Here is a 27644-nt window from a genome sequence, read left to right on the forward strand (position 1 = left end):
ATCTTTCATCGTTTTTATACCAAAAACTTAGGGTTAGAGTTTTCCCATCCCCCTTCAGTATCCAACCCACTTTTTGGCCTAATGACCGGTCTTTCTCCTTGCATACAACTTAGAGTAGTAGATTACTAATAAGTTGCACATGCCTGGGCTATGGTGGCAATCAATAATGGATACAATGTGCATGGGAGGGAGCTCGGTTCTTGTTACACCATTCCATACAGTGATTTTTTCACAAATATTCTTGTAAAAAAAATGTGGGGGGGCCTTCAGGGACTTTCTTTTCTTCATATCTTCTTCTTCTTCTCTTTCTCCATGTCCTTCATCTTTATGTGGTAAGCACTTGCCATTTCAAATGACCTAAACATAGCACATGTTAGTAAGAGGATTGCATCCTTGAGAAAAGCTTATTCTATTAAAGTAGAAAACTTCAAATTTGGACCTTGGATTCCTACTGCGTAGATAAAACAACCAAGATTTGTCAATACACTAATAGAAGTGTTGGAACCTTTTGAAGGAGAAGGATCTAAAGAAAAGGTGATATCTCACTAGAAAACCACCTAAGTAGAGCATGGAGGTGAATTTGCCTTAGCCAAAATATAGGATGACAAAGAAAGATTACATATTGTGGCTAAGGGAAGACCTGGCTTAGAATGGAAGACCTGAAATGATCAACATGAACCATTGAAGAAACAATCCTAATCACTAAATAACCCACTAGAGAGCATTCATGAGTGATGTAACCATTTCCTCAAACACAACAATGGAGGCTAGACAAAGAAGAAGAGATAATGAGAAAAAATTCACGAGAAATTTTGCAATCTCACCTTGGTATGTGTCAAATTTTTCTTTTCCTCAAAGGTGGGGCCCTACCCTCATCAGCTCGAACCATGAGACCACTACATTGGAGCATTGGGAGTCTTAAGCTAAACCCATGCAATTCACCCTTTTACACGTGATGGGGACTTAGAAAAAAGTACTATCTCTTGATGTGATATAACAAATAATTAAATTAGGTGCACTAGAAAAATGGTGGCTAGAGAATTAAACCCAAGATCCTAGATTATGGCAGCAAGAGCAAGCTAACTATTGGCATGATAAGGTGTTTAAGGTGCACAGGAGAGTACAGGGATTTGAGCACCAACAAAGATGGAAGATAAATAGTCTAGACATTAGCATGGATATCACTATATCCTTGGAGCAAGGATCCACAAAGGCATGGGATCGATTATGATCTTGAGAAATATGATATGTTTGACTTTCTTTGCATTTTCAATGTCAATGCTCATTGGAACGGGGACAATCTCAAGCTCCAATAAAAGGATGTGATATCCTCTTCAAGTGATTTGTGATAGATTTCTTAGATTTTCCAAACCTGTCCTTCATCATCACATGTAATTATCAAATGCTCCTTACCTCACTAAACCAAAAGAAAGGGGTAGATGGAGAGAGACTTTCCACACTCTTCTTTAGCGCAAACATAGGCATCAATAGATATACCATGGTGAGACTCATTCCCCAAGCAATCAAATATGAATACTAATAGGTTTTTAAATTGCAACCTTTCATTTCTTCCAACACTAGTAGTAGCAAAACTAGCCCTAAAAAGCCTTTCATTTCTTCCAACACCAATGGCAGCAACAACAACCCTAAAGAGCTACACGATGAGTAGATCTTGCATTGAGCATTCCCACTAGAGCCACTCCCCCTTAGAATACAAGGAGGAAGAAAGAAGAAATATAAAATATGAAATACGATTTTAAAGAAAATGGATAGAGAAAAAAAAAGTAAAAAAGTAAATAAAAAAGAGAAAAAGCTACAAGATAGAGTAGTTACACTCACAAATCACATCACCTAGGGATACTCAAGATAGATATATCATGTGGCATCTGTTAGCAAGCTCCATCCCTAACCTGCTAGCTCACCCCACACATCACAGTCTTAGGGCATATCAAGGGTAGGATACCTTGGGGTCACCTAATAGACCTATCACCCTAAGTATTGCATTGCACCTCCATTGCATTCAAGCATTTGGACTATAATGTGGGAAAGTAAGATAGGTGAGTTTAATACACCTAAAACTAAATGTTTTGTTCTTACTTTCTTGGGATAGAGAGGAGGATATATCATTAGTTAGAGCATTCTGCTAGGAGACAAGTGAGAGATTTTTGCCAAAGTGAGTTGCAACTTGTGAAAGAATAGAAGTCCATCCAAAGTCGCAACTATTGTGTATTTAGTCCAATAGGGAGATACATGTTTGACCATCATAGTCATCTATGTGGATGACTTAATTATTACAAGTGACAATGATGATGGGATTGTTAATGTTAAGGACCTTTTGAAGAGGAAGTTTGAGATGAGGATTTAGGTGAGCTTAGGTATTTTCTTGGTATTGAGGTGATCAAATGTGCTAATGATATATAGATATCCCAAAGGTAGTATGACTTGGATATGTTACCCAAGTATGGTATGATGGATTATAAGCATGTTTCGATGCCATTAGAGTAAAATGTCAAGTTGAGTATTGATATTGAGATGAGATAGAAGACCCTACTATGCTTAGGAGGATAGTAGGGAGTTTGATGTAGATGACTATCACAAGGCTAGACTTAAGATATTCAGTTGGGCTTGTGATTAGTTTATGTAGGTACCTAGGAAGACTCATTTAGATGTAGTTAGATGTATATGAAGTCCATCTTGCATAATGGACTTTTCTATGAGGCAAGTAAGGATGAACAAGTGTTTGGGTACAAAGGTGTAGATTGGGCTAGTAGTATGTTTGATAGAAGATCTAACAATGGATTCATTTTTTCTCTTTGTAGTGTAGCAATCTACAATTTCTGTATTAAGTAAAGAGGCCAAGTATAGAGGTATTGCTATGGTATCATGTGAGGTTATGTGGCCATAACAGTTATTCCGTGATTTGGATGAGTTGGTGGATGGTGCAATTGTCATTCATTGTGATAACATGAGCAATATACAATTGGCTAAGAACCCTATGTTCCAAGCCAAGATAAAACACATTGATTTGCATTATCATTTTTGGGCTTGCTAGTGAGATCAACTTGGTGTATGTCAACATGCAGAATCAAGTAGCTGACATTTTCATAAAGGCACTAGGTATAAAGAAGCTTCAAAGATTTCGAAGCTTACTTAGAGTTATAGAGATGTAAATGAGCTTGAGGGGGAGTGTTAAGATGGTAAGCTTAGCATGTGTATACATTGATAATGGAACACCTAGTTAGATAGGCCTACACATCTATACATAGTACATGGGTGGTAATTTTGACCTCACATAGCCACCACTGACTCATCACTTATTGTGTTTGGGAAGTTACATCTATCTGCATCTAGCATAGTTATAGCACCAAGAGGTTAATATGGTCAATTATGCATCATTTGACTTAGTAGACCACTTTCCTTTATGTTGCATCTTATTTATACTTAGTGTGTGAAAGAAAAAATGAAAACTAGCAAGAAAATGTTTTTTGCCTCCATCTCTCTTTGTGTGTTCTTGAGTGAGCTTCTCCTTGCATGTATCTTGTGTGTTCTGCATAGTAGTTCAAGCAAGTTCCCCCACCATGCAAATTGTGATAGTGATGGCTCGTGATAGGTGCTACTTAAGGTGAGCACAACTTGAGGTAAGTTTGACTTGAGGTACATATGAGTGACAAGGTTTTTGGATGAACTTCAAGGCATGTGGCAACTCAAGGTAAGTGCTAGTCAAGCATGTACATGTGAGCAAGGGTTGAGCTCAACTCAAGGTAATGCCATAAGACCCACTCAAAGTAGTACCATATGGATCAACTTGAGATAGTGCTAGAGGCCAACTTGAGCTAAGTGAAGGTAGGTGAGCCCAACTTTGAGGTACCTAGAGCAATTCCAACTTGAGGTGGGATTAGGTGTAAACTTGAAGGGAGTAGATTTGATACCACGCGAGGTGGTTTTAGGTGTGAGCTTGAGGTAAGCAAAGTTGATACCACTCAAGGTAGGTTTAGGTGAGAGCTCAAGGTAAGTAGAGTTGCTACCACTCAAGTTGGGTTTAGGTGAGAGCTTGAGGTGGTCAATTGGCTACTCGAGGTAAATGACTTGTGTTGACTCAAGGTGAATGATAGGGATTTGTGGTCAAAAATTGATGGCAAGTCAATAGCACCAAGTCAATTGGCAAGTTTTTTATGATGTGACATATTGATGCTTGTTAGGTGGTGCCACAATAAAGCATGTGGTAGCCAACTTGATGTGAGTGATATGGCAGTTACATTGATGGGTTGTGGGATGTAGGGCCTACTAAAGACAATTTGAACTTGGGGTATGTGGCACCATCTCAAGGTAGTGAAGGGCCAAAACCAAGTCGAGATTGTAGATCACTTGAGATAGTTAAAGTTGATTAATCCACTCGAGGTAATCAAGTTCGGGAGTCCAACTAGATGTGGGTGTAGGTGTAAGCTCTAAGTACATAGAGTGTGTTAATCAATTCAAGGTAAGTAGGGTATGTCAAACAACTCAAGATATGTGAGAAACCAAGTGGTATCTCGAGGTAAGTGCCAAGGTAGGTGATCACATGAAGTAGGTGTGAGTAAGGTCAACTTGAGGTGGTTCAACTCAAGGTAAGAAGCCACTCAACGAAGGTCAACTTGAGTAAGACACTAGTCCCCCAACTCAAGACAAGTGATAGTTTTAAGGTGTGTGATCCACTTGAGGTGAGTGAATTTGGAACCAATGGTAAGTATCAAGGATATGTCAAGCAACTCAAGGTAAGTCAGTATGTACCAAAAGGGTAACTTAAGGTAAGTGAGGAAGCAAGTGTTGGCTTGAGGTAAGTGCCAATGTGGATGATCAAATCAAGGTAGGTGTGAGTACCAACTCAAAGTGAGTGTAGGAAAGGTAGTATACCAATACAAGGTAGCTCAACTAGAGGCAAGAATGCTACTCAAGGTAGGTCACATTGAGGTGTCAACTCAACATAGTTTAAGCTTGAGGTGGTGCCAACTCAAGGTGACTGTTGATGTAACTCTCACTCAAAGTATGTGACAACTCAAGGTAGGTGAATGTACCAATCTCAAGGTAAGTCAAATGCAGGGTAGGCAGCTTGTTGTCACTTGAGATAAGTAGGACAACTCACTGAAGGTAAGTATATGGATGGCATTCACGGTAAGGATGCTAAGCATGCAACTGAAGGTGAGTAAGATGGAAACTAATTCGAGGTAGTGACATCAATCCCACTAAAGCTAAGTGAGGAGCACTCAAAGCATGTGCAAGCTGCACTTGAGGTAGATGGTTATGTCAAACTCAAGATGAGTAAATGAAGTCAATTACACTGAGTAAGATTGGATTTTCATATACTTGAATACTCAAAGTATGACATTTAATCTCTTCAATGTTAATAGGAAAATGGATGCACCCAATTCCTGTTACCATCTTATTGGCACAAAATGTAGTACCAAGTATTAACACATGACACAAAAGTGGTGATTTTATTGTTGAAGTTAGATTCGGGCTAATGCATGTATGGCTATGTATAAGGTTCAAATAGAAGAAGCTTCTGTCACAAGCTAAATCTACATAATTAAGTGATTCATTCGAGAGTCCTCAAAGCATATGCCTTGTTACTGTATAGTGATACTTCCAATAGTAAGGAAATCTAGACACAATTCTTCTTAATTTATAGATATTGGAACTATGCTCAATCAGAAAATGTGGCTAAAGGAAATTGAAAAATATGGTACAAAGACACCTCAAAAGGAGTTCTACAATCTTGATTCAACAATAGGAACTTCAATACAGTGTGTGAAACCCGAACCTTTAGTATTATCAATGAGTTTATGGAAACAATCGTAGCTTTGCATCAGCTTCATACTCTCTACTATGACTTGCACTCCAAGAGCACACTTGCACTTCACAGTTAGATCTAATGATGTGTAAGTGAGAAATGTTGATTGGGAAATGAGCACCCCACATCATATACCCTTACACTTTGGTCCTAGATTTGATGAGTTATATATGGGAAATGTTGCTTTGGAAATGAGTACCCATATCCTAGAACAAAAACATATCCATTAATATATAAGAGAACAAATTTACAAAAAAGTGGCCCTTGAAAGCCATAACAACATATTAAACCTATGTAATATTTTCATCAAAAGTAAGCAAGTTTTTATTTTTTGGCAACAAAGGATCCTTTTTACATAGAAAAAAGTTTCTCTTTTCTCTTCCTATTTGCAAACGAAGAAATCTTTTTGCCATTCACTACAATATATTTTATATTCACAAAATTTTCGTGTCTAATTATATTCTTGCTAAAATGCATGAATGAAAGATAATTTCAAGCAAAAAATATTCACCTTATCTTTTGAACAATTATCTCCTATTAAGATACTTATACTTTGAAATAAAAATAACCTTCAATAAAAAATTATTTTCATTTCCAAACATCCCTATGTTTTTAGACATTGCAAAAATCCATCAACAAAATTGGCCATGACATTTAACTAGGATATAAAAAATTATTACTTCTTTTCAAATCATGTTGTCACTCAAAGAGAACAATCAAAAGTTGAATACTTTGAATATTCTTAAAATGGAAAATTTCAAGTTCTATTACTTACCACACATGAAAGTAAATTTTTACCATCGCCTTTTTTTTCATGCCTTTGATTAAAGTTCAAAACAATTTGATTAACGTTCAAAACAATTTGATTTATTTTTTTCAAGTATATTATGATTTACCTTAAGGTTAAGCTCAAGGTTTGCAAAAAATGATAAGTGCTTATGAGTTGCATCATAATAATGTGTTTCCATTTGAAGATATTTTGAACATCAATAATTTTGTCTCAATAAGATTTTTTGTAGAAAACCTCAAAACTTAATGGAATGGATATTTTTGCTAATGCTATTCATATATATTTACAAAACTCGTGCAAATTATTTTTATTCAAATTCCAATAATGCAACCAACTTTTGTAGTCAAGACAAGAAGAATCCAAATATGAGATCATTGAAGTAGACTTCATGCTCCCCAACCCTAGTATTAGGATTGGATTTTTGAGAGAAATCCAAATAGGAGAAACTTGTGAATAGATAGTTGAAGAAATTCAAAATTGTCATTTCTTGGTTGTGTTTGTAAGAAAACATGGCCATCTTAAAAGGTGAAAAGAATCTTGAGAAATACCAACTTTATTGTTGGGATGCTTACTCCAAAAGACTAGTTCTATTGTTGGGATGCTTATGCCAATAACCTTACAATTGATAAAGTGTGGATCAATCATCTTCTGTATGAATAGAGGGGTCCATTAGTTTATAAAATATTCTAATGAAGGCCATCATTATCTAAATGTTATAACAAAGAGGAAAGCCTAAAGCCTTCAAAAACTAGATGAATAACATGAATGCATAAATGCATCCTCTTTAACAAGTTGGGCATACAATCAAAGTAAACATTGTACTTCTATAGCTATGTTATTTACAAAGTAGAGTTTTATTAGTAGCATTCATGACAAACTCTATTGTCAATGTTTACAAAAGAATACAAATATTGCAACTCCATTGTACATGTGAATATTTGTGCATACATGTAAACATAAGTCTCAACTAGTCCACATGTATATTATTAACTCATTATCAGGAACCTTAAAATGAACTTATAAAATATGTTAAGGGGTAATCATGCAAAGATATAGAGAAGATTTGTGGCAGTGTTGGGGAAAAAAACTTGAAACCTAATCTCATATTTAAAATTCTTTCAAAAAGAAAAGAAGAAAGGTGATCCAATTTTCAAAGAGATGATAGTGTAAGATGATTAACACCACACACGATAGAACATGGAAACAATGCTTACAAAAAAGCTATTTTCTCAATTGATAAAAGTAAAGGCAAGTTTCCAAAGCAAACCGTTTTGATGTTCAAAATCTATGCAGAATGTCAAATTTATAACTAAAAATGCTCAAAAAGTCCATAGTATTCATAAGGGTATAACAAAATATTCTAACCAATACAAATATATACTGAAGTGTTGACTTTTGTTAGCATTGCATGGAGGTGACAAGTGAGGTGACATATGGACACTAATATATACGTAGGCGCATACAACATCACTGAGAAATGTTGGGTAAGATGCATGTTTCTCAAAAACAAATTCCTTAGATTCCTTAAAAGGTCACCAAGACATAACTTCTTTTCATTGGTTTTAATATGTCCTAAATATGCTGCATGTCTAGGGAGGGATCCTTCTTAATATTCTCCAAAGACTTCTTTTGGTACACTTGCTTCTTTTAAGAATTGGTAAATTTATACGCGGTGATTTTACGTTTCTACAAAAGTTATTGTTCTCTGTCCAAGCTTTGAAATTAAATTTAAAAAAAAGAAATCGATGTCAAATACTTAAGGGAACTTTTCTATTTCACAATTGTAATACTAAAGGGACTTCACTTTATTTTGGAATGATAAATATAAATTAAAGAAGATACTTACCAATGAAGATTTCTTAGTGAGATTTTACATGGCTATTATGAAACAAATAGTACATTATGTGAAGCTTACAACCAACTTATTATTAGTTTAGTAAAAGGCATCATCTTTTATGCCAAGGCATACGAATTTCATATTTATGAGCATTTCAAGAAAACACATTGTACTTCATGTATATTACAACATAGTTCGTGAGTCCCATATATATATATATATATATATATATATATATATATATATATATATGAATATGAAGATAATAATGAATGTTGCACATGTACTTATTATGCAGTGATATAGAGATGGCGAATTTGTACAAAAGATACAGATTGAATGTGCAACAATAGTCACACAAATGTGCAAGGGAATCTTCAAAGGTAAATCCCATGAGTGAGGCTTGAGTTTGAAGAAATGCTCATGTGCTTCTGAAACATTTTAAAGGAATTAATTTCTCAATAGAATGGTTTGGAGAGTTATATTCAGCCTAATTCATGTGATATATGATCATTCCATGCGAGCCTCTTCAAGCATTTCTTCGATCAAATAGCAAGGAATATGTAGGTCTAAGCAACAAACTTGCATTTAAGTACTTTTGGGATTGGAAAATATAGATCATAAAATCACAAAATTTTCGTGGATAACAAAATAGGTCCCCTCAATCTAAGCTATAGTTTGGGAGTTAAGGCACTTTTTCGAGGAGCCTTGAGGTAATTTTAGGAGGGATTGGGTGTGATTTGATTAAGTTTTCCCACCCTCTACAATGCAATTTCACTAGAAAAATTACCTGGGGATCCATCACAAAAATTCCCATAACTCTTGAAGAATAGCTCCAATTTAAGAGCTATAAAAGGCAGAAATGGTCAAATTTTCATGGGCTTTTTTATGATAGCATATCATGAGATATACATATGAATTGAACTTTTAACAAATATTGAGATACTATAGGTACAATCACTTCAAGGATTCAAAATTGGGGTAGTTATGAATGTAAGGTGATATGAAGTATAATATGTTAGAACTTACTTTTCTAAGAATGGATGAGGTGAGGTATGTGGTCTTACTTCTACTAAAAGATTGGAATATGGAGGAAGACAATAGGGTAAGGTCTAGTAAAATGATGCCCACTGTACCTTGCTCCAAGTTAGCGACAAATTTGTACAACATATGAATTATTTTTAGCTACTGTGACACAAATACTTATTTACGATATTGAATATAGGTTTTATGTGAGTTGAGGAATTCAATCATAGAACCTTTAAACAATGCCATCCTTTAGTGTGATTGTAATGGCCCTCATTATTCCTCTTTTGTGAACCCTTCATTTATATCTACTTGATAAAGAGATCAAAATGCTGGTATGATGTATAATTTTCAACTATAAAGTTGAGGCACCCTTACATGTCAGGAAATAGTCCCCCTTTGCCCTAACTAGAGGTAATATGACCTACTACGCATGGAAGATGTTATAAAGGAGATAATTCACATGCCTAACTTTGATGCTCAAACATCTAAAATTATGGCTACCTTCTGAAGTCTCTAGGCATGAGAGTACCTTTAACATGAAATGGTTTGGGATTAATGTAGCAAAAAAGCTTCTATGCGTTGGTGATTGCAACATGATTGATTTTCCAAGACAATACTATTGGTTCTGCTATCTAAGTCATTGGTGGGGGCAAACATGCAAGCTTGTGAACACTTAAATCACAATTTAACCTTTGTGATCCTTATCTTGTTAACAAACATCCTCAAAATATCCAAGAGTTGTAACAAGTGGCTCTCCCCTCTTCTTTGACTTTTTTTTATAAAGATTCTCGTAGATACACACACATGCAGGTACGCACGCACGCACACACATGTGCTCAAACCACTCGATCTACAATCCCATTCGCAAGAGTAGTCTTTGTAATCTTAAGTATGGGGTTTCTAAGTTTGCTATGAAACTCCTATTGTTTGAAGGGAAATACTTATCCTATAAATTTTTTTCTTTTAATGCAAATCTCTTTTCAAAAAAAAGAAAGCTTAGTTTTTTGGCACGTGCCTAAAAAAAAAGGGTTTTTATGTTTTGGCACGAAAAGGCAAAAGGTAAGGCAAAAAGGTTTGCGAGAGTTGCAATCGGGTGTCAGAAATTGGTGTGAAAGCTGCCTGAGAGGACGATGTCGTCGTGAGTGATCACGCGTTGCATGCTCACGGGCCATGCGGATTGGTTGGAGGGCTACCAAGAGGAGTCCGAGAGAAAAACGATTAGCACTCAGGGCTATTAACAAGCCGTAGAGAGCAAGGAAGCGTCCCTCTCTCTCGCTCGATATATTTGTCAGCTAAAACGTTACTCCAGAAGGCCTATTCTCTCTCTCTCTCTCTCTCTCTCTCCCCCTCCCTCTCTATCTCTGTGTCTGCCTCCCCCCCCCCCCCCCCCCCCCCCTCCCCGGCGGGCTCCAATGGGGTCTCTTCACAAGCCTCCAGACAATACGGAGCCTCTCTTGCAGAAAACACAGGAGGAGGAGACCCCAGCGAAGGCTCCCCGTTACGTGGAAGGTTGCCCCGGCTGCTCTCTCCAGCGCAGAAAGCTCGCCTCCAATGGAGCCCCTAGACGAGAGCTCGCCTTTGTCGCCTTCATGGTTCTATGCAACGGTAGCCAATTTCTTTTCCCTGTGCAATCCTTGTGTACAATTTCAATATTTCCGTGTTAAAAAAAAAGGTCTATTATTTCAATGTGTGCATGTATGCTGTGATGTATTGTTCTGATTTTTCTGACTCTCAAAATGTTGATATACATGATCATATGCATGTGTAGTATGTACATAAAGTTGTAACGTTATACATATGCATTTTTGTGATTTTCTTTTTGTGTGGGTGAGTATCTAAGAAGAGGATTCTTGTAGCAAGAAGGCCACTCTGCCGGCAATTTATAAAAAAATCATTTTTCTCCTCAACGATATATATTGAAAAGAAATGGTTTCATGGAGATATGACCGAAAAAGAATAGAAGGGGTCAAAATAAGCTAGGAAATATATATTTCTAACTCTACCTTGAGGCCATCTTTGCATAAAGTTGAGAACTTTTAGTGCATTTAATCAAATCTAAAATTTTTTCCCCAATGAGGTTAAAACTTTAACAAAATGTACTTTGATATGTTTAAGAGAATTGCTGTCAAATAGAAATTGTCAACATTTCAATAGCTTCAAATAGTATTATTGAGTGCTATTTTGATCAATTTTCGTGCATTTTATAAAGTTCAATCTTAACCAATAAAATTCAATTTTGGTACATAATAAAATTTCACTTGAAAATTATTTCAAATCTTTGAGGTTGTTATTTAACAATATTAATAAAGTCTCATCTAATTTTGGTACCATATGCTCATATTAGTTTATATATAGTCAAATAGAATTCAAGCCACTTAGCTAGTTTGTAGCTCCTTTCATGACAAATTGCAGGACTAGTGATTTGTTATAACCAGTGTTAAGCATGTATTGTACATACATCATTTCATATGAGTGTACGTTGCAAGATGTATTGTGATATGAAAGGAATGAGCCCTGAAGTGGAAGCACGGAGCGGAAGTAAGATCTATGGTGGAGAGAGAGAGAGAGAGAGAGAGAGAGAGAGAGAGAGAGAGAGAGAGCTCCAAAAATCACAATGTGTGATCAGCCTTTTCTTTGTTCAAATGTTATTAGAAGAATAAAGAATAAAGTGACAGTGATTAGCGCATGTCACCTGCAAGTATTGTCAGTGCAACTAATACATGGGTGGCTAGACACAGATGCCTTTATTTTCAACGACCATGACATCATCTCATCCAATGCCCATTAACTTCCTAAGGAAGGCAAAGTGCTCCGTTGAGAATCTTTTAGTGAGCAGATCTATAGGATTTTAGTCAGTTGAGATCTTGACAAGCTTAATGGACTTATCCTCAAGGATCTCTCGAATAAAGTGGTAATACACCTCAATGTGCTTTGTCTTCACATGGAAGACCGGATTCTTAGCCAACTGAATAGTACTCCTAGAATCCGAATGCAGTGTAGGGGCCATATTAGTAATGCCAAGATTTGCTACTAACGGCGTGACCAAAGAGCTTCCTTGTAAGCCTCAGTGGTCGCAACATACTCTGAAGACATAGCTAGACCTGGACTTCCTATTGTCTACACGTTTTGCGTAATCAAAGCCGGTATATTTCACGACTCTTGTATCTTGGCCACCATAACAGATGCACAGAGCTGCTGTGCCTTTCAGGTGCTGCACGATACCTTTGACGGCATTTCAATGCTGTTGGTCGGGTGTAGCCGTATAGCATGCCACAACTTCCATTGCAAATGCTATGTCGTCAGGGCGAGTGGCTTTTATGGCATACATCAGACTGCCCACTACGGATGCATAAGGAATCTTGGTCATCTTCGCCTTTTGCTCATCAAACTATGGATAAATCGGCTTGACTAACCTTCACATGAGAAGGTAAAGGACAATGAATAGGCCTAACATTTTGTAGATGAAACCGCTCAAGGACCTTTTGGGTGTACTCCTTCTATGATAAGTAAAGGAGCCCCTTAGAGCAATCGCACGTAATGCACATCCCAAGAATATGAGGCCTGTCCCATGTCTTTCATCTCAAAGCTCTTCTTGAGTTGATCTTAGAAGGTATCCAGCTCATCATGAGTACTCCCAGCAATCAACATATAATCCACATAGAGGATCAAATCATAAGGTTGCCATTACGAGCCTTCTTCGTGTATAAACACGGATCCATATTACTATGGGAATATCCTTGTGAATGCATAAAAGTATCAAACTTGTGGTATCGTTTTTTGAGTGCTTGTTTAAGGCCATAAAAACTTTTCCTCAATTTGCACACTAGGTTGTCCCTGTGAAGTTCTGCAAAGCCCTTAAGCTGCTCCATGTAAATCTCATCATGCAAGTCTTTATGAAGAAAAGCTGTCTTAATATCCATGTGATAAAGATCCAAGTCAAGCCGAACAACCAAAGGCAGTACTAAACGTAGGGTAGTTATCTTCACAATAGAAGAAAGTACCTTATCAAAGTTTATGCCATGCTCTTTGCTCGAAACTTTTAGCAACCAATTTGGCCTTGAATGCCATCTTGGGGCATCCGGGGGTACTTTTCAACTTGTACACCCACTTGCATGGCAAAGTACGCTTTCCACTAGGCAAAGGAATCGAATCCCACATGATTTTTTTGGAGTGAGTCACACTTTGATTACATGGCTGTCTCCTAAGAGTGAGTATCACCTTTGCACATGGCCTTATCATAAGGAAGACAAGTGTTTTATTTTATATACCACTCTTTTGACTATGAACCAATTTTTCATTTTATTGGAGCTAGGGACAAGTGGTGTGTTACAATTCACAGGTGGTTGCTAGCACTAACACTTTTGTGCTACCATTGATGGGGGAGGCAGCTCTTTCTCGAGCATGCATTCTAGTGCATTACATTTTCGGTTAGTTTTTAGTATGTTCATACTGCCAGTTTTAGTGAACTAGCTAGCAGCATGGTGCATCTCTTTTTCAGTGCCCAGAAGCTGCATTCACACTAGTGATCAGGTCTGAATGGTCTCCAGGCAGCATTTTTGTTTTTTTGTGCAGCCGACCAGCACTAAATACAGGTTGGCCAGTTTTTAATGCACATTTTGATGCAGTTGGCCAGCTCTTGGGTTGCGAATCTATTAATAGTACCCCCAATTAGTGGCAGCACACATTGTTTTGCAAATTTCAGCACGCGCTGGCTTTCGGTGGCATTCCTTTGTCATCTAGTACTTCCTTCCATCATTGGCCTGATTTGGTGCCCTCACTAGCGCTTTGGGTTGCGTGCAGGGTTGATCAATCCACATTGTATTCGGCATTCTATTGGAGTTTAGTGTGGATTTTCTTCTTCCTTTCTCTTCTTTCATTGTTGTCTTCTCTTCCCTTCTCTCTTCACGTTTGTGTTTGAAATTGGCCTTCGGAAATAATGTGAAGGGTAGTGAACATAAACTAACTTGCACACACGAAATAAATTAGCAAATAAGGAAAATAATCACTTAATAGGAGAGCTAGAGTGCTTTTACATGGTAGATGATACACAATAAGTCCCAAAGATTAATGTCCGTTTCGGTATTTCTTTCTTGTTATTCAAAGCTTGCACAAATCACAAGAGACCTGCTGTCACGATCTAGCACTTTCTCAATGCCAGCGATTCCCATCTACCTTACTCTTGAATCAGCCTAGGCTTGTTGTGTGACACACTGTCCTCAATTGCTCTTGAATCAGCCTAGGCTTGTTGTCTAACACAGTCTCCTCAATTGTTCTCACCAACCTTGACCAAATGTGTGACAAATCTATTCATTTTTCACTCTAACGAGTGTCAAGTGTAATGTGTAAGAATACATACAATTTGCAATCCAGTGACCTTAATAAGTGACATTCAGGTGCAAAGCTGGTTCCACACTGTTGCATGCTGCAAGCAATGAATAAAACATGTAGATATCAGCTCCAAAATTGGTTTGATGTGCTCTATGAAGGCCTCATCCGCCTCATCCATATTCATGTATCAACCCCAAAGTTTTGCCCTCAACTTTGCACACCCAATTTACTATCAAACTGAGTAAATTCCAACTTGCACATTAGATCTATATTACTGCCACAACAAACTAGTATTCACTCATGCTAAAAAACGAAGGGTAATTGCTCTGATCCTTGCAATATACATTCTATTAGGTACCACCTTGCATGTCGCTAATTGTTCCATGTATTTCCGCATAGAATGGTTGTATTTCAGTGGTTTCATGTGGCACAATTGATCCATACGTGCACAATGATGGCCTCTAACCAACTATAGAGTGTTAAAAAATGCACACGAACACTTCAACTTGCCAAACCCAAAAAATGACAGCTAACATTTGAGCCCAATTTCATGGAGCATTTGCTTTGACAATTGTCTTGCATAGTCCCTATGCAATCCCACACTGTTTCTCTCACAAATGGATGAATTTCTCATGATGAAACTTTGAGAAAAATACTTTCTTTATGACAGAAAGTGCTCATGGATTGAGATCTCAAAGGAGAAGAGAGGATCTCAGTTTGTGCTACTGTAATAACCTACTTGGATCTTAGCTTGTAGTGCTGCAATAGCTTGTTTTGATGAGAATTAGGTTAAAAGCAATAGTATATCTTGCTATAAATGGAGTTATAGAGCTGCTAATGGATTCTTCATGTGGAGAGGAGAAGATTGGCTACTATTCCAACTCCATATGCATTGTCAACTCATGTCCTTGTTAGTAGATTAGTCAGTTCATGTGTGAGTGTGCATGTTTTAGTGGGTTGGGTATTTCCTATTAGTTGTGATGAGGTTTGCCTACTTGAGATACTCAATTATTTCATTCATTTCCAGCTGGCCGATTGCATTTATGGCTAGCGACGTGTATTTTTGGGTTTGCAGATTTCTTATTCATGATATTGCCCTATTTATAGGCGCTTCCTCCTCCATAGTTAGATAGTTGAACATGTTAGAGATTGCCATTCCTTGGACAGCTAGGAGAGTTATAGCAGCAGGTCAGAGCAGGACAACGTAGCAGCCAAGGAAGATTCCACGTGGTAGTATGTAGTTGGCCAAGCAAGTGCAGTCGGACAGCTCTGCACTAGTTGGCTGCAGTCGACTTGGTCATTATTTGGCATTTTCTTTTTTGCTATTTATAGCAGCCCTCCAGCACATTGTCTATCACTTGTATCTGACAGATTACAGTCTGTTGGTGACGGAGATAACACTCGGGCTGATGGAGATCGAGGTTCTCATGGCAGAGACATATGTAGATATTCTCTCTGCGCCCGTGTATAATTCTGCATTCCTATATAGCATTCTTCATTGCAGATTTTCTGCGTTTCACTGTCTCTTTCTCTCTCTCTTCTCTTTGTGTTCACTCTTCTCAGTCTTGGTCCCATGCTTCCACATCGCTACACTCTGACATTGTATTAGAGGCTGCGTTTCCAGTGTGCGAGGGCAAGCGAGAGGGTTGTGCATCGGAACAAGGCTGAAGCGAGCGAGGGTGCATGGGAAAGGAGTCCAATCGGTGAATTTGCTGCTGTTTGTTACTGTTTGAAGAGGAGGAAGGCCGTGTTTTCAGCCTTCAATTGCAGATTTTACCTTTTCATCGCCTCCGGCAGGTGAAGGAGGTTTGGGAAAGGGAGGAAAGAGCCCTAGCAAGCTGTGTCTTTACAGTCAAAGGGAGACTACTTTTGCGTTTGTGCAGGCATTGCAGGTGAAAATGTCTACAGAGACAGACTTGGAGTTCTACGCGATCATGGACCAGAAGGTGCCTGTGTTACCGGCTCTTCCATCAGATCAAAAGCTCGATGGTGACAATTGCCGCATTTGGCGCGTAATGATGTTGGCCATCTTGGAGTCTTGTGATTTGGCGGAGCTTGTGATGGAGGAGATCAACTGGTCCTCGGTGAGAGATGAGTCCAAACTCTCTTCTAATGCTTGTGCAGAGTCTCACACTGGGACAAATTGAATGCTAGGATTTGTTCTTTTCTTTTTCTATCTTGTACTACAGCCGTGATAGCTTACATCGAGCACTTGGATGGTGGCTTGAGAGATATGACTAGAGCTTGACCAGATGTACAACTGGATGATCCTGATGAAGAGGGTTTCTTTGGAGGTGCGGATGTGGACCTTGTCTGTGAACAAGTCTTCTTCGTTGTGGGAGCATATCAACAAGCTGAGATAGCTTTAGATGCAGATTCAGAATGCTGGGAAGCTGATTTCCTTCGAAGACATGGCGATTACTTAACTATCCTAGTTGCTGCCACGATTCGGTGTCTTTTACTCCGCTCTTATTTCTTCTGGGCGGGAGTCAACTCTTTGTTGGGAAGAGTTAGTTTCTATGGTCTTGGACCAAGAGGAACAATTGAAGGGACAGAATGCTTCCAAATCGGAGGCATTGATAGATCAAGCCTCTCAGAAGAAGGGGAAGGACCAAAAGAAGAAGGAGGACAACAAACCAAAGGAGGACAAGGAGAAGGAATTGATATGCCATATTTGTGGTAAGACCGGTCATTGGAAGAAGGATTGCCCTGACAAGGACAAGAAAGACACCAAGAAGAAGGACACAAACGTCAAAGGATTCTGGAGCGGTGGTTCCATCCTCATCAGCTACTTTTCTACACTTAGCGGTCATTGAGGACCCCACACCGAAGACTTCTGATGTTGCGATGACATCTCCCTAGGCTTGAGAGTGGACCGTGGACAGTGGTGTCTCACGGCACATGACTCCTTCTACCGTTGGTATTGTCCATTTGCAACCTTCGCGTGGGTAGACTCTCATTGGATACAACTCTTCTGTGTCTATTGTTGCATGGGGTGAGATACAACCGATTCCAAATTGACGTGGTGGTACCCATACTTTTGAGGTGTTGTATGTACCAGGTTTAGGGTATCATTTACTTTCGGTACATAATATTTGTTCTCTTGGCCTTTTGGTGGAGTTTGATAGTGATGTTGTTCGAGTCCTTGATTGTGGATAGAGGAAGGTTCTCTCATGAGGGTATGAGGAGAATGGCATTTACAAATTGAATTCTTCTACAACTCTTACTTCTCTTCTTCTTACCTCTCAGACACATAGTCCAAGCAGTGGCATGCTCGGTTTGGCTACCTGAACTATGATTATCTTCGGAGGGCGTCACGAGGACAGCTTATTTGAGGGTTGCTGGACATTGTGGTGAGCTAGCAGCCTTGCGTCTCCTACATTCGTGGAAAGCAGTATAGGGATGTGATACCCCACAAAGCTTCGTGGTGGTCTACTTCACTGATGGAGCTTGTATCTACGGATCTTTGTGGTCGGACGAGGAATGAGTCTTTGAAGGGGAGCTTGTACTTCATGTTGATCGTAGATGACTACAATAGGATGACATGGGCCTACTTCTTGACGTTGAAATTGGAGGCCTTCTCTCACTTCAAGGATTGACTTCTCTTTGAGGAGAACCGATTTGACCGGAGATTGAAGACCTTGCGATTAGATAAAGGTGATGAATTTGTTTCTAATGAGTTTACTCGTTTTTGTGCAGATAGAGGCATTCACCAGGAGTTTGCTAATACCAATACTCCTCAAGAAAATGGCATCCTTGAACGGAAGAACCACAGTGTGATCGAGATGGCACGCACCATGATGAAGCACCGATAGACACCTCAGTTTTTGTGGACCGAGGCTGTGGCTATGGTAGTCCACATCCTAAATCGATCCTCCACTTTGGCCGTTGACGAGATGACATCTTTTGAGGCTTACTTTGGGACTAAGCCTGATATTTCTTATTTCAAGGTCTTTGGGCGTGACGCATATGTGCACATCCCCAAGACTCAGTGCGACAAATTCGAAGTGGCTTCTCAACGATAGGTGTTCATTGGCTACAACTTCTAGTCCCAAGGATATCGTTTGTATGATCCTGTGAAGCGAGATGTCTACACGAGCCGAGATGTGCAGTTCGCGGAAGGTCCGGCCATAGCAGGGGGTGAGGAGCACCCTATACTTGGAGATCCAAGGGAGAGTTAGGCTCTTGAGACAGTTCCTTTGGAGCCATAGTCTCTTGATGAAGAGTTTGCTTCAGAGACAGAGTCTTCTCTTTCACCGGCCACCCTAGTGGAGCCTTTGTCCCGGTGGATGTGCCTGAGTCTTCAGCAGATGGAGAGCAACGGCCTCCTCCTCGTTGGGCCAGTGACACACTCTGAGATGCAGGATCGAGGGGGTCCTTGAGGAGTGGGAACTACAAGATGGACCGCGGAGGTCACGGAGGCACCACGCACATACTACGGAGCTTGTTTGCTCTAACTATTGTTTGATGACCCGTGTTATGTAGGATTGAGAGCCCACCTCCGTGAAGGAGACTTTGCAGTCTGACCATCGGCAGAAAGCTATGGAAGCCGAGTCAGAGGCTATTGAGAGGAATGGCACTTGGTATCTCGTGCCTCGTCCCTCTCACAAAAAGGTGATTGGTGTCAAGTGGGTCTTCAAGATCAAGTACCTTAGCGATGGTTCTTTGGACAAGCACAAGGCCCATCTTGTTACTACAGGTTTTGCTTAGCGCCCAGGCATTGATTTCCATCATACTTTTGCCTCCACTGCTCATATGGCGACAATTCGAGTTGTTCTTGCCTTGGATGGCCCTAGGAGATGGTCTGTCTATCAGTTAGATGTGAAGTCTGTCTTTCTCAATGGTGACTTGAAGGAGGAGATGTTGAGACTTCAAGCTCGTATGGTGTGTGATCGCCGACAGAGTCTTAGCTGTGTCCAGCTGTATTAGCAAGTGTGGGACATTAAATAAGTCGGTGACTTTAGACTTATTCAGTACTTGGTGTGAATGGTCTTATAGACCTTAGTGTGTTGTAATCATTTCATATATATGGGTAATTGAAATAAAGAAAGTGTGTGTGAGTATACGGCTCCTCACAGTGGTCCAATTCTCTGTCTCTGTCTTTCTCACTTGTAACATGGTATCAGAGCTTAGTCTGGTGGACTCTTAGGAGCAAGAGGAACTAAAGAAGATCTGAAGAAGTTGACTCAGGTTTGTCAAAGGTCAAGCAGGCTGCCATTGTTTCTTGAAGGTATGCATTGTAAGGTAGTGGTCTTCATTGGATGAAATACTGCCAATGGCTTGTTGGGGAGTCTTGTAAGACTTCATTGAGCACATTAGAGTACCTGGGCATCATCAGTATCTTCATCACGTGCTGCTGGAGCAAGATTACAGATCTGCATGGCTGCGCCTGATGCAGACTATGTACTGGATGACTTGGCATATAGCTTGTAGATGTCTTGTGGATCAAGAAAGGAGTTGATTGCAAAAGTTTGAAGCTGGAAATCAGTGCAGTCATATTGTATTGGCTGGTTATAAACAGTTCATGTTTCTATGCCATTGATCATTGAAGATAGGAAGACTATGATTACCCGAATGCTCAAGTATTGAACTTAGCACTTCAGGGTGAATGTATGACATGATTTGGGGCTGTTTTGGAGTTGGAAAGACTTGATTTTACTGAGTATTTGTTGACTGCAATCTGTGAACAAGATATTTGATACTTGTACTTGCTGGTTATGCACTGATTTGTGCCCGTATGCTTATGTTTGGACTGCTACATGTACTAGCAGATGCTTATGAAGGTTTGGGACATCTATGATGTGTATACGACTCAGTTTTGGTACTAAATAAGCTGTTGGCCACATTGACACTCTACAGTTTATAGATTGTATGTATGCATTTTGATAGTAAGGTTGCAAGAGATAAAGCTGAAGCAACTACATTGCGTATGCATTGACCATTGTACCTACAGGAGGGACTACCTATTTGTGGAAGTTCTTGAGCTGTCATTGGACTGAAATACTCTGGTTTTAATAGTGAATTTGGTGCAGAAAACTGTCATAAACAGTCAAAGTCTGCAATTAGTCACTTAGACTTGTTAACTTGTAGGTAGTCAGGCATTGTTTATGACATGGCAAATGCTGACAGGACAGACAATATTACCCAGATTGTGGGGGAGAAATTGGACAGCCATAATTATGCCATATGGAAATTCATGGAGAACCTCTTAATCGGGAAAGGATATTGGGAGTTGGTGACTGGAGTAGAAGCCGAATGTGAGCTCCTAGAGAGACCTACAGCTGATCAAAGACGACTGCACTGAGCTTGGACAGAAAGAGCTCGCAGGGTGTTGCACTGGCTATCTCTATGTATATCAGATGACATGTTAATGCAGATAATGAACTGCAGCTCTCCTAAGGATGCTTGGGACATCCTGGTCAAGTACTATGGCACGACCACAAGTGTCAAAAAGATCCAGTTAAAGCAAAAATTTAACAATATGGAGAAAAAGAGCAGATCTATACAAGATTATGTCACAGAGATCAAGACCATTGCACATCAGTTGGTATCTGTTGGATCACAGGTTGAAGATGAAGACATGGTTGCTGTGACTTTGAATGGCTTGGGGCCTAAGTATAAGTCTTTTGATACTTTTGTGTCTGTGCGGACTGAAATGCCTGATTTCAATGAACTGGTTCCATTGCTTATCCATGAGGAGATTAAACTTGGCTTGGCTACAAGGTCAAGCAATTTCAAAAGTAAGGATGCAGTCTTTTATTTCAATCAATGTGGTCGTGGCAGCCGTGGTAGAGGCTATGGTTATGGCAGAGAGGCCAGCAAAATGCATCCTATGGCAATAACAACCAGCAAGTATCGAATGCAAGAGGTGGTGGAAACTTTAGAGGCAAGGGGAGATCTAGCCCTAGAGACAAAGGCTCCTGGCAGCAGCACCAACGTCTACCTGACAATCCGAATAAGGATAAGGATTGTCATTACTGTGGGAAGTATGGTCATATTGCCAAGGACAGCTGGAAGAAGAAGGGCAATTAGAATGGCAAACAACATGGACATTTTGCTACGTCCAGTCAGGCAGATAATGCTTCAGGAGATAGATTGTTTGCCATGCAGTATGTGAAAGATAGGGCTGCTGAAAAATCCATTGATGATGTAGTATGGTACATTGATTAAGGGGCATCGAATCACATGACCCCTGACGGTGATTGGTTCATTGACATTGTAGTTGAAAGACATGGCTATGTATACACAGGTGATGACACGCAGCATAGCATTGAGCATAAATGCAAAGTGCCTCTTGTGGTTCATGATGACAGAAATAAAAATTTGCATGATGTACTGCATGTTCCATCGATAACGAAAAACTTATTGTCTGTCGGTCAGATGACGGAGCACAACTTGCAGGTTAGGTTCAATAAGTATAGATGCTTTATTGAAGAGTTTGGAAATGGATGCAAGTTGATTGCTTGCGGTTACAGGAATGGTAGAATGCTTGCTCTTGATGCTACTTTGCTAGAGCTGAATTCAGCTATGTTTGCCCATGGTTCTGGCACTCTCAGAGATTTTGAAATTTGGCATAAGAGAGTGGAACATGTGAATTTGCAGAGGCTGCAAATTATGCAGAAAAAACAGCTTGTTATAGGTTTATCCAAGTTCCAATACACAGACATTGGTCATGTATGCGATGCTTGCCAGTTTGGTAAGTAGTCGAGGTTGTCATTTGTCAGGCATGTAAGGTAGAGTACACGTCCTTTGTAGTTAGTGCACTCTAATGTATGGGGGCCAGCCCATAATACATCTATGGGAGGCTCGAAGTACTATGTGACATTCATTGATGATTACAGTCGCTATACTTGGGTGTATATTTTGCAGACAAAGGATGAGGTATTTGCTGTTTTTCGGCAGTTGAAAAAGCAGGTTGAGAAGGAATTTGACTGCTATATCTCTTGCTTGAGATCAGACAGCGGTGGGGAGTATGTGTCAAACGAGCTTGATAATTTTCTGGCTGAAAATGGCATACGTAGGCAGGTTACCTGCAGCTATACTCCACAGCTGAATGGAGTGGTTGAACGTAAGAACAGTGTATTGATGGAAGCTGCTCGTGCCATGATGAACGAGAAGAAGATGCCGCTCTATTATTGGGCTGAGGCTGTTATGACAGCCATGTATATCTTGAATCGGACTCCCACTGCAAGTATTCATGAGATGACATCATTTGAGAAGCTGTATGGCTATAAGCCAGATGTAAGTCACATGAAAGTCTTTGGTTGTCTTGCTTATATGTACATCCCACATGAGAAAAGGAAGAAGCTAGATCCAAAAGCGCATAAGTGTGTTTTCATTGGATATTTGCAGGAGAAGAAGGCATACAAATGCTATGATCCCTTTACCAAGGAGACTTTGGTGAGCAGGGATGCCATCTTTGATGAGATGGCCTCTTGGTATGTATCACCGGCTGCAGTGCCATCGGATACGCCTTCTACTCATGTATCTACAGCTGATTTGCAACAGAGTACTGCTATGACAGGTCCTAGTGGTCCGACGGCATCTCCATGGACAGGGAGATTGCGGAGCTCTGGCTCACCGTCCACTGACACCACTATGTCAGTGAGGGGGAGATATGATGTAGTGGACAGCAAAGGAAAAGGAAAAGTCATTGATGATATATCTGGTGTGATTCCGCCTTATGAGAGAGGGGAATCGAGCAGTGCACCACAGCCTAGACGCTCACAAAGGGTCATATATCCTTTTGACAGGTTGCCGTATAGTGGCTACTCTGCAAAGCACTATGCTTACATGACAAAAGTGATGGAGATCAAAGAACTAGGTACATATGCTGAAGCAATAAAAGATGAGAACTGGTGTGTAGCTATGGATGAAGAAATGAATGCCTTGGCTGAAAATAAAACATGGGATCTTGTGCCACTGCCTGAAGGGAAAAAGACCATTGGCTGCAAATGGGTCTACAAAATCAAATGCAAGTCGGATGGCAGTGTGGAAAGGTACAAAGCCAAGCTGGTTGCTAAGGGGTATGCCCAACAGTATGGACTTGATTATGAGGAAACATTCAGCCCTGTTGCCAAGATGGCAACCATACGCATTGTGATTGCTTTGGTTGTTGCTAGAGGTTGGAAATTGCAGCAGATGGATGTGAAGAATGCATTCCTAAACGGTGACTTGGTAGAGGATGTCTATATGGATCAGACGGAAGGTTATGTACACCCTGATTTTCAGCACTATGTATGCAGGCTGAAAAAAGCATTGTACAGGCTGAAGCAGGCTCTGAGAGCCTGGCATGCAAGGATCAGTAACTACTTGCAAAGCTTGGGATTTACTGTTGGTAGGGTTGATCACAGCCTATTTACGAAATAGACTGACAGTGGCTTGGTAGTGCTGGTCATATATGTTGATGATTTGATAATCATTGGTGATGATGACTTGGGCATACAACATGTAATGAAGATGCTGAAAACTGAATTTGACATGAAAGACTTAGGTGATTTGAAGTATTTCTTGGGCATTGAGGTGGTTACAGCTGAAAATGGTCTATGGTTGATGCAGAAGCACTATGCCATGGAAATGCTGAAGAAGTATGGCATGGCTGAATGCAAACCGCTGGATATACCTCTTGATCAGAATGTAAAGCTAGACATGAGCATTGGGGCTGAAGTTGAGGATGTGACTATGTACAGGTAGATGGTTGGCAGTTTGATTTACTTGACTATTACTAGGCCTGACTTGAGCTATGCTGTAGGGCTCATAAGCCAGTTTATGCAAAAGGCCAGAAAGCTACACTTGGATGCAGTTAGACGCATTATGAGATATGTTAAGTCCACTGTAGATTATGGGCTGTTCTATGTGAGAGATAAGCCCTTGAAACTGGTTGGATATACGGATGCAGATTGGGCAGGATACTCATATGACCGTAGATCTACGAGTGGCTATGCTTTCGGGTTTGGAAGCGGAATGATCAACTGGAGTAGCAAGAAGCAGCCTACAGTTACTTTATCGAGCACTGAGGCAGAGTATAGGGATGCTGCATTGGCAGCATGTGAGATTGCATGGCTGCTCAAGCTTATGGCTGATTTGGACATACATGTAGATGCTCCACTAACTTTGCTATGTGACAATCTTAGTAGTGTACTCGTGGCCATGAATCCAGTATACCATGCCAGGACAAAACACATTGAGGTTCACTATCACTTCATCAGAGAGATGGTTCATGCAGGGAGAGTTGATCTCATGCATGTAAAGACTGATGAACAGGTTGTGGATATCTTTACCAAGTCTCTGGATAAAGATAAGTTTAGTGTTTTTAGATAGTTACTTGCGGAGATCGAGGTTCTCAAGGCGGAGACATACACAGATATTCTCTCTGCACCCGTGTATAATTTTGCATTCCTATATAGCATTCTTCATTGCAGATTTTCTGTGCTTCATTGTCTCTCTCTCTTTAGCAGCCTACGCTTTCCCACACACTACACCGTCAGATAAACCTCCACGAGGTAATGCCCCACAAAATGGCTGGTATGATGATGAGTGCAGAGAGACACGAGCACGCTTTCAGCGAGAGGTGGCACTTGGCATATGTACACATAAGCATGCTCGAACACTCTTCAGACGATTGGTATGCAAAAAGAAGCGGGAATACTTGAGCAGACTAGAAACAGAAATGTATTCCATGTTCTTGGGACAGGACAGCAAGAGAGCATGGAAAAAGATGCATGAGAACCAGCCACCCTTACAGATTACTCGATCGGATGATTGGCATGGATATGCTTGCACACTCTATGATGTTCTTGGCCAAGAGCCTATGCCACTCCCCTCAACCTCAAGACCAGCAAATTGCAGATTTTTCACAGAAAAAAAAGTGAGGAATGCCATATGGAAACTGAAAAATGGAAAAGCCCAAGATCATGATGGTTTAGTAGCTGAACACTTCGCGCATGCTTATGATATCTTGGCACCAACGCTGGCTCACATCTTTAATAGGGCAGTTTGTGAGGGATTTCCAACCTGTTGGTCAGACCATATTATTGTGCCGCTCTTTAAGAGTGGAGACTCCGCGCTACCTAGTAACTATCGAACTATCATGATTGGACACATGCTGGCCAAAATATATGGCTCTATCGTGGAACAAGCATTGAGTGAATGGGCCGAGATGCATGGCCTGAGATCAAAAGGCCAGGCTGGCTTCAGGAGGGGATATACAACTCTAGACCATAACTTTACATTGAGGGCAATCATTGAAGAAGGCAAGGCATTCAAGAAAAAGATCTATTGCTGTTTTGTGGACTTTCGCAAGGCCTTTGACACAGTGACATGTGCTAGACTCATGAGAAGAATGCAAAACATTGATGTGCCTGTAGAGATACGGTGGAGTATCTATGCCTTGTATGAGATAGTGACGGGCAGAATACGAACACCTGAGGGCATCTCAGATACAGTCAATAGCACCATTGGGGTGAAACAAGGTTGTCCACTTTCACCGACACTATTTGGGTTGTACATAGATGAAATTTCAGAATATGTGGACAGAACTGGTGGAGCCGGAGCCAACCTAGCTGGAGTGTTGATACCATTACTGCTTTATGCTGACGATATTGTACTTATATCTGACTCACCTGAGGGACTAAATAGACACTTGGATGCATTATCAGCTTTTTGCAGAGATAGAGATCTTAAGGTGAACCTTGGGAAAACTAAAGTTATGGTATTTAACACTTCAGCTGCTTGGGAGAAGAGTTGAGCACCAATTTACTTTTGATGGAGAGCCAGTGGAGATGGTTAGGCAGTCTGTCTATTTGGGGGTCACATTGAAGGGACCACAGTTCTCTTGGAGAGAGACATCAGAGGCTCGTTTGGCAAAAGCATATGTAGCCTTAGGTGCATTGGAGAGGCAATGTGCTCACATACAATTTCATGAGCCGCGCACCAAATTGTGGCTTTTTGACACCCTGGTTACACCCACACTCCTATATGGGGCAGCTATTTGGGGTCCGAGTCTCTTTCACACGTGGAGACAGCCTTTGGGAGACCAGGATGGACCAGAGAAGGAATACTATGATGGGTGGGAGCATATAGAAAGACCACTGGTCATGATGATCTCATGTATGATACGAGCGAAGAGCTCGATCCCACATGAGATTATCAGAGCTGAGTTGGGAGTATCACCCATGGTGGCTAAGGCCTTGGTCTAGGCAGTGACTCTCATACATAGACTATGGGAGCTCCCCCAAGATAGATACCCATGGCTAGCCCTGGCCTCTTCTAGACAACTAGCAGCAGATGGTGACAGACATTGTTGGTATGCTCAGATGAGTACATGGATGAGTCTACATGGGCTGCAGATTGACAGACTACCTCCCTCTAACTATAGCCTGGATTTCCCTACACTTGACCTAAGCCGATCAGAGCTAAACCATGTGATCAGAGCAGACATACTGAAGTTAGATACGGAGAAGACCTGGATCCGACCCCCCTCCCCCCATGGCACGAGGATGGCACACTACCAGACCCACTTCCTTCAGGTATCTGAGGATGGTTTCATCACCCCACCCAATTACATGGACACACAGCTGTCTCATGGACTACGCACAGTTATTGGTCAGATCCGCATCTCATCCCACCACCTGAGGATTGAGACAGGCAGATGGGAGGGTATACAGACAGAGGAACGCATATGCCCACTATGCGACAGAGAGCCAGAGACAGAGGAACACTACATCTGCCGATGCATGTATATTATGATATACGAGGTAGATACCACTGTCTGTTTCGAGAGGGTTTTGGACCCCTGAGACGGATTATGCAGTTTGAGGATCAGAGATGCTTGG

The 27644-nt window shown here is 40.5% G+C and overlaps 1 protein-coding gene across 2 annotated transcripts in view; it reads left to right on the forward strand.

Annotated features, from left to right (window-relative positions):
• Nucleotides 1-10578: 10578 nt before the first annotated feature.
• The window catches only part of LOC148012158 (protein ZINC INDUCED FACILITATOR-LIKE 1-like), a 93971-nt gene continuing 76905 nt past the window's right edge, over nucleotides 10579-27644 (forward strand). Inside the window, exon 1 of one of the 2 annotated variants that reach the window (XM_087669402.1) lies at nucleotides 10579-11088. In XM_087669402.1, coding sequence (XP_087525528.1) covers nucleotides 10896-11088 — 193 coding nt within the window. In that variant the 5' untranslated portion in view covers nucleotides 10579-10895. The remainder of the gene's footprint in view (nucleotides 11089-27644) is intronic. The other variant, XM_087669400.1, reaches the window with a different exon arrangement.

Source organism: Lygodium microphyllum, chromosome 27, assembly GCF_053477565.2.
Source record: "Lygodium microphyllum isolate KBCC chromosome 27, Lygodium_microphyllum_v1.1.10, whole genome shotgun sequence".
In the NCBI taxonomy this organism is placed as follows: domain Eukaryota; kingdom Viridiplantae; phylum Streptophyta; class Polypodiopsida; order Schizaeales; family Lygodiaceae; genus Lygodium; species Lygodium microphyllum.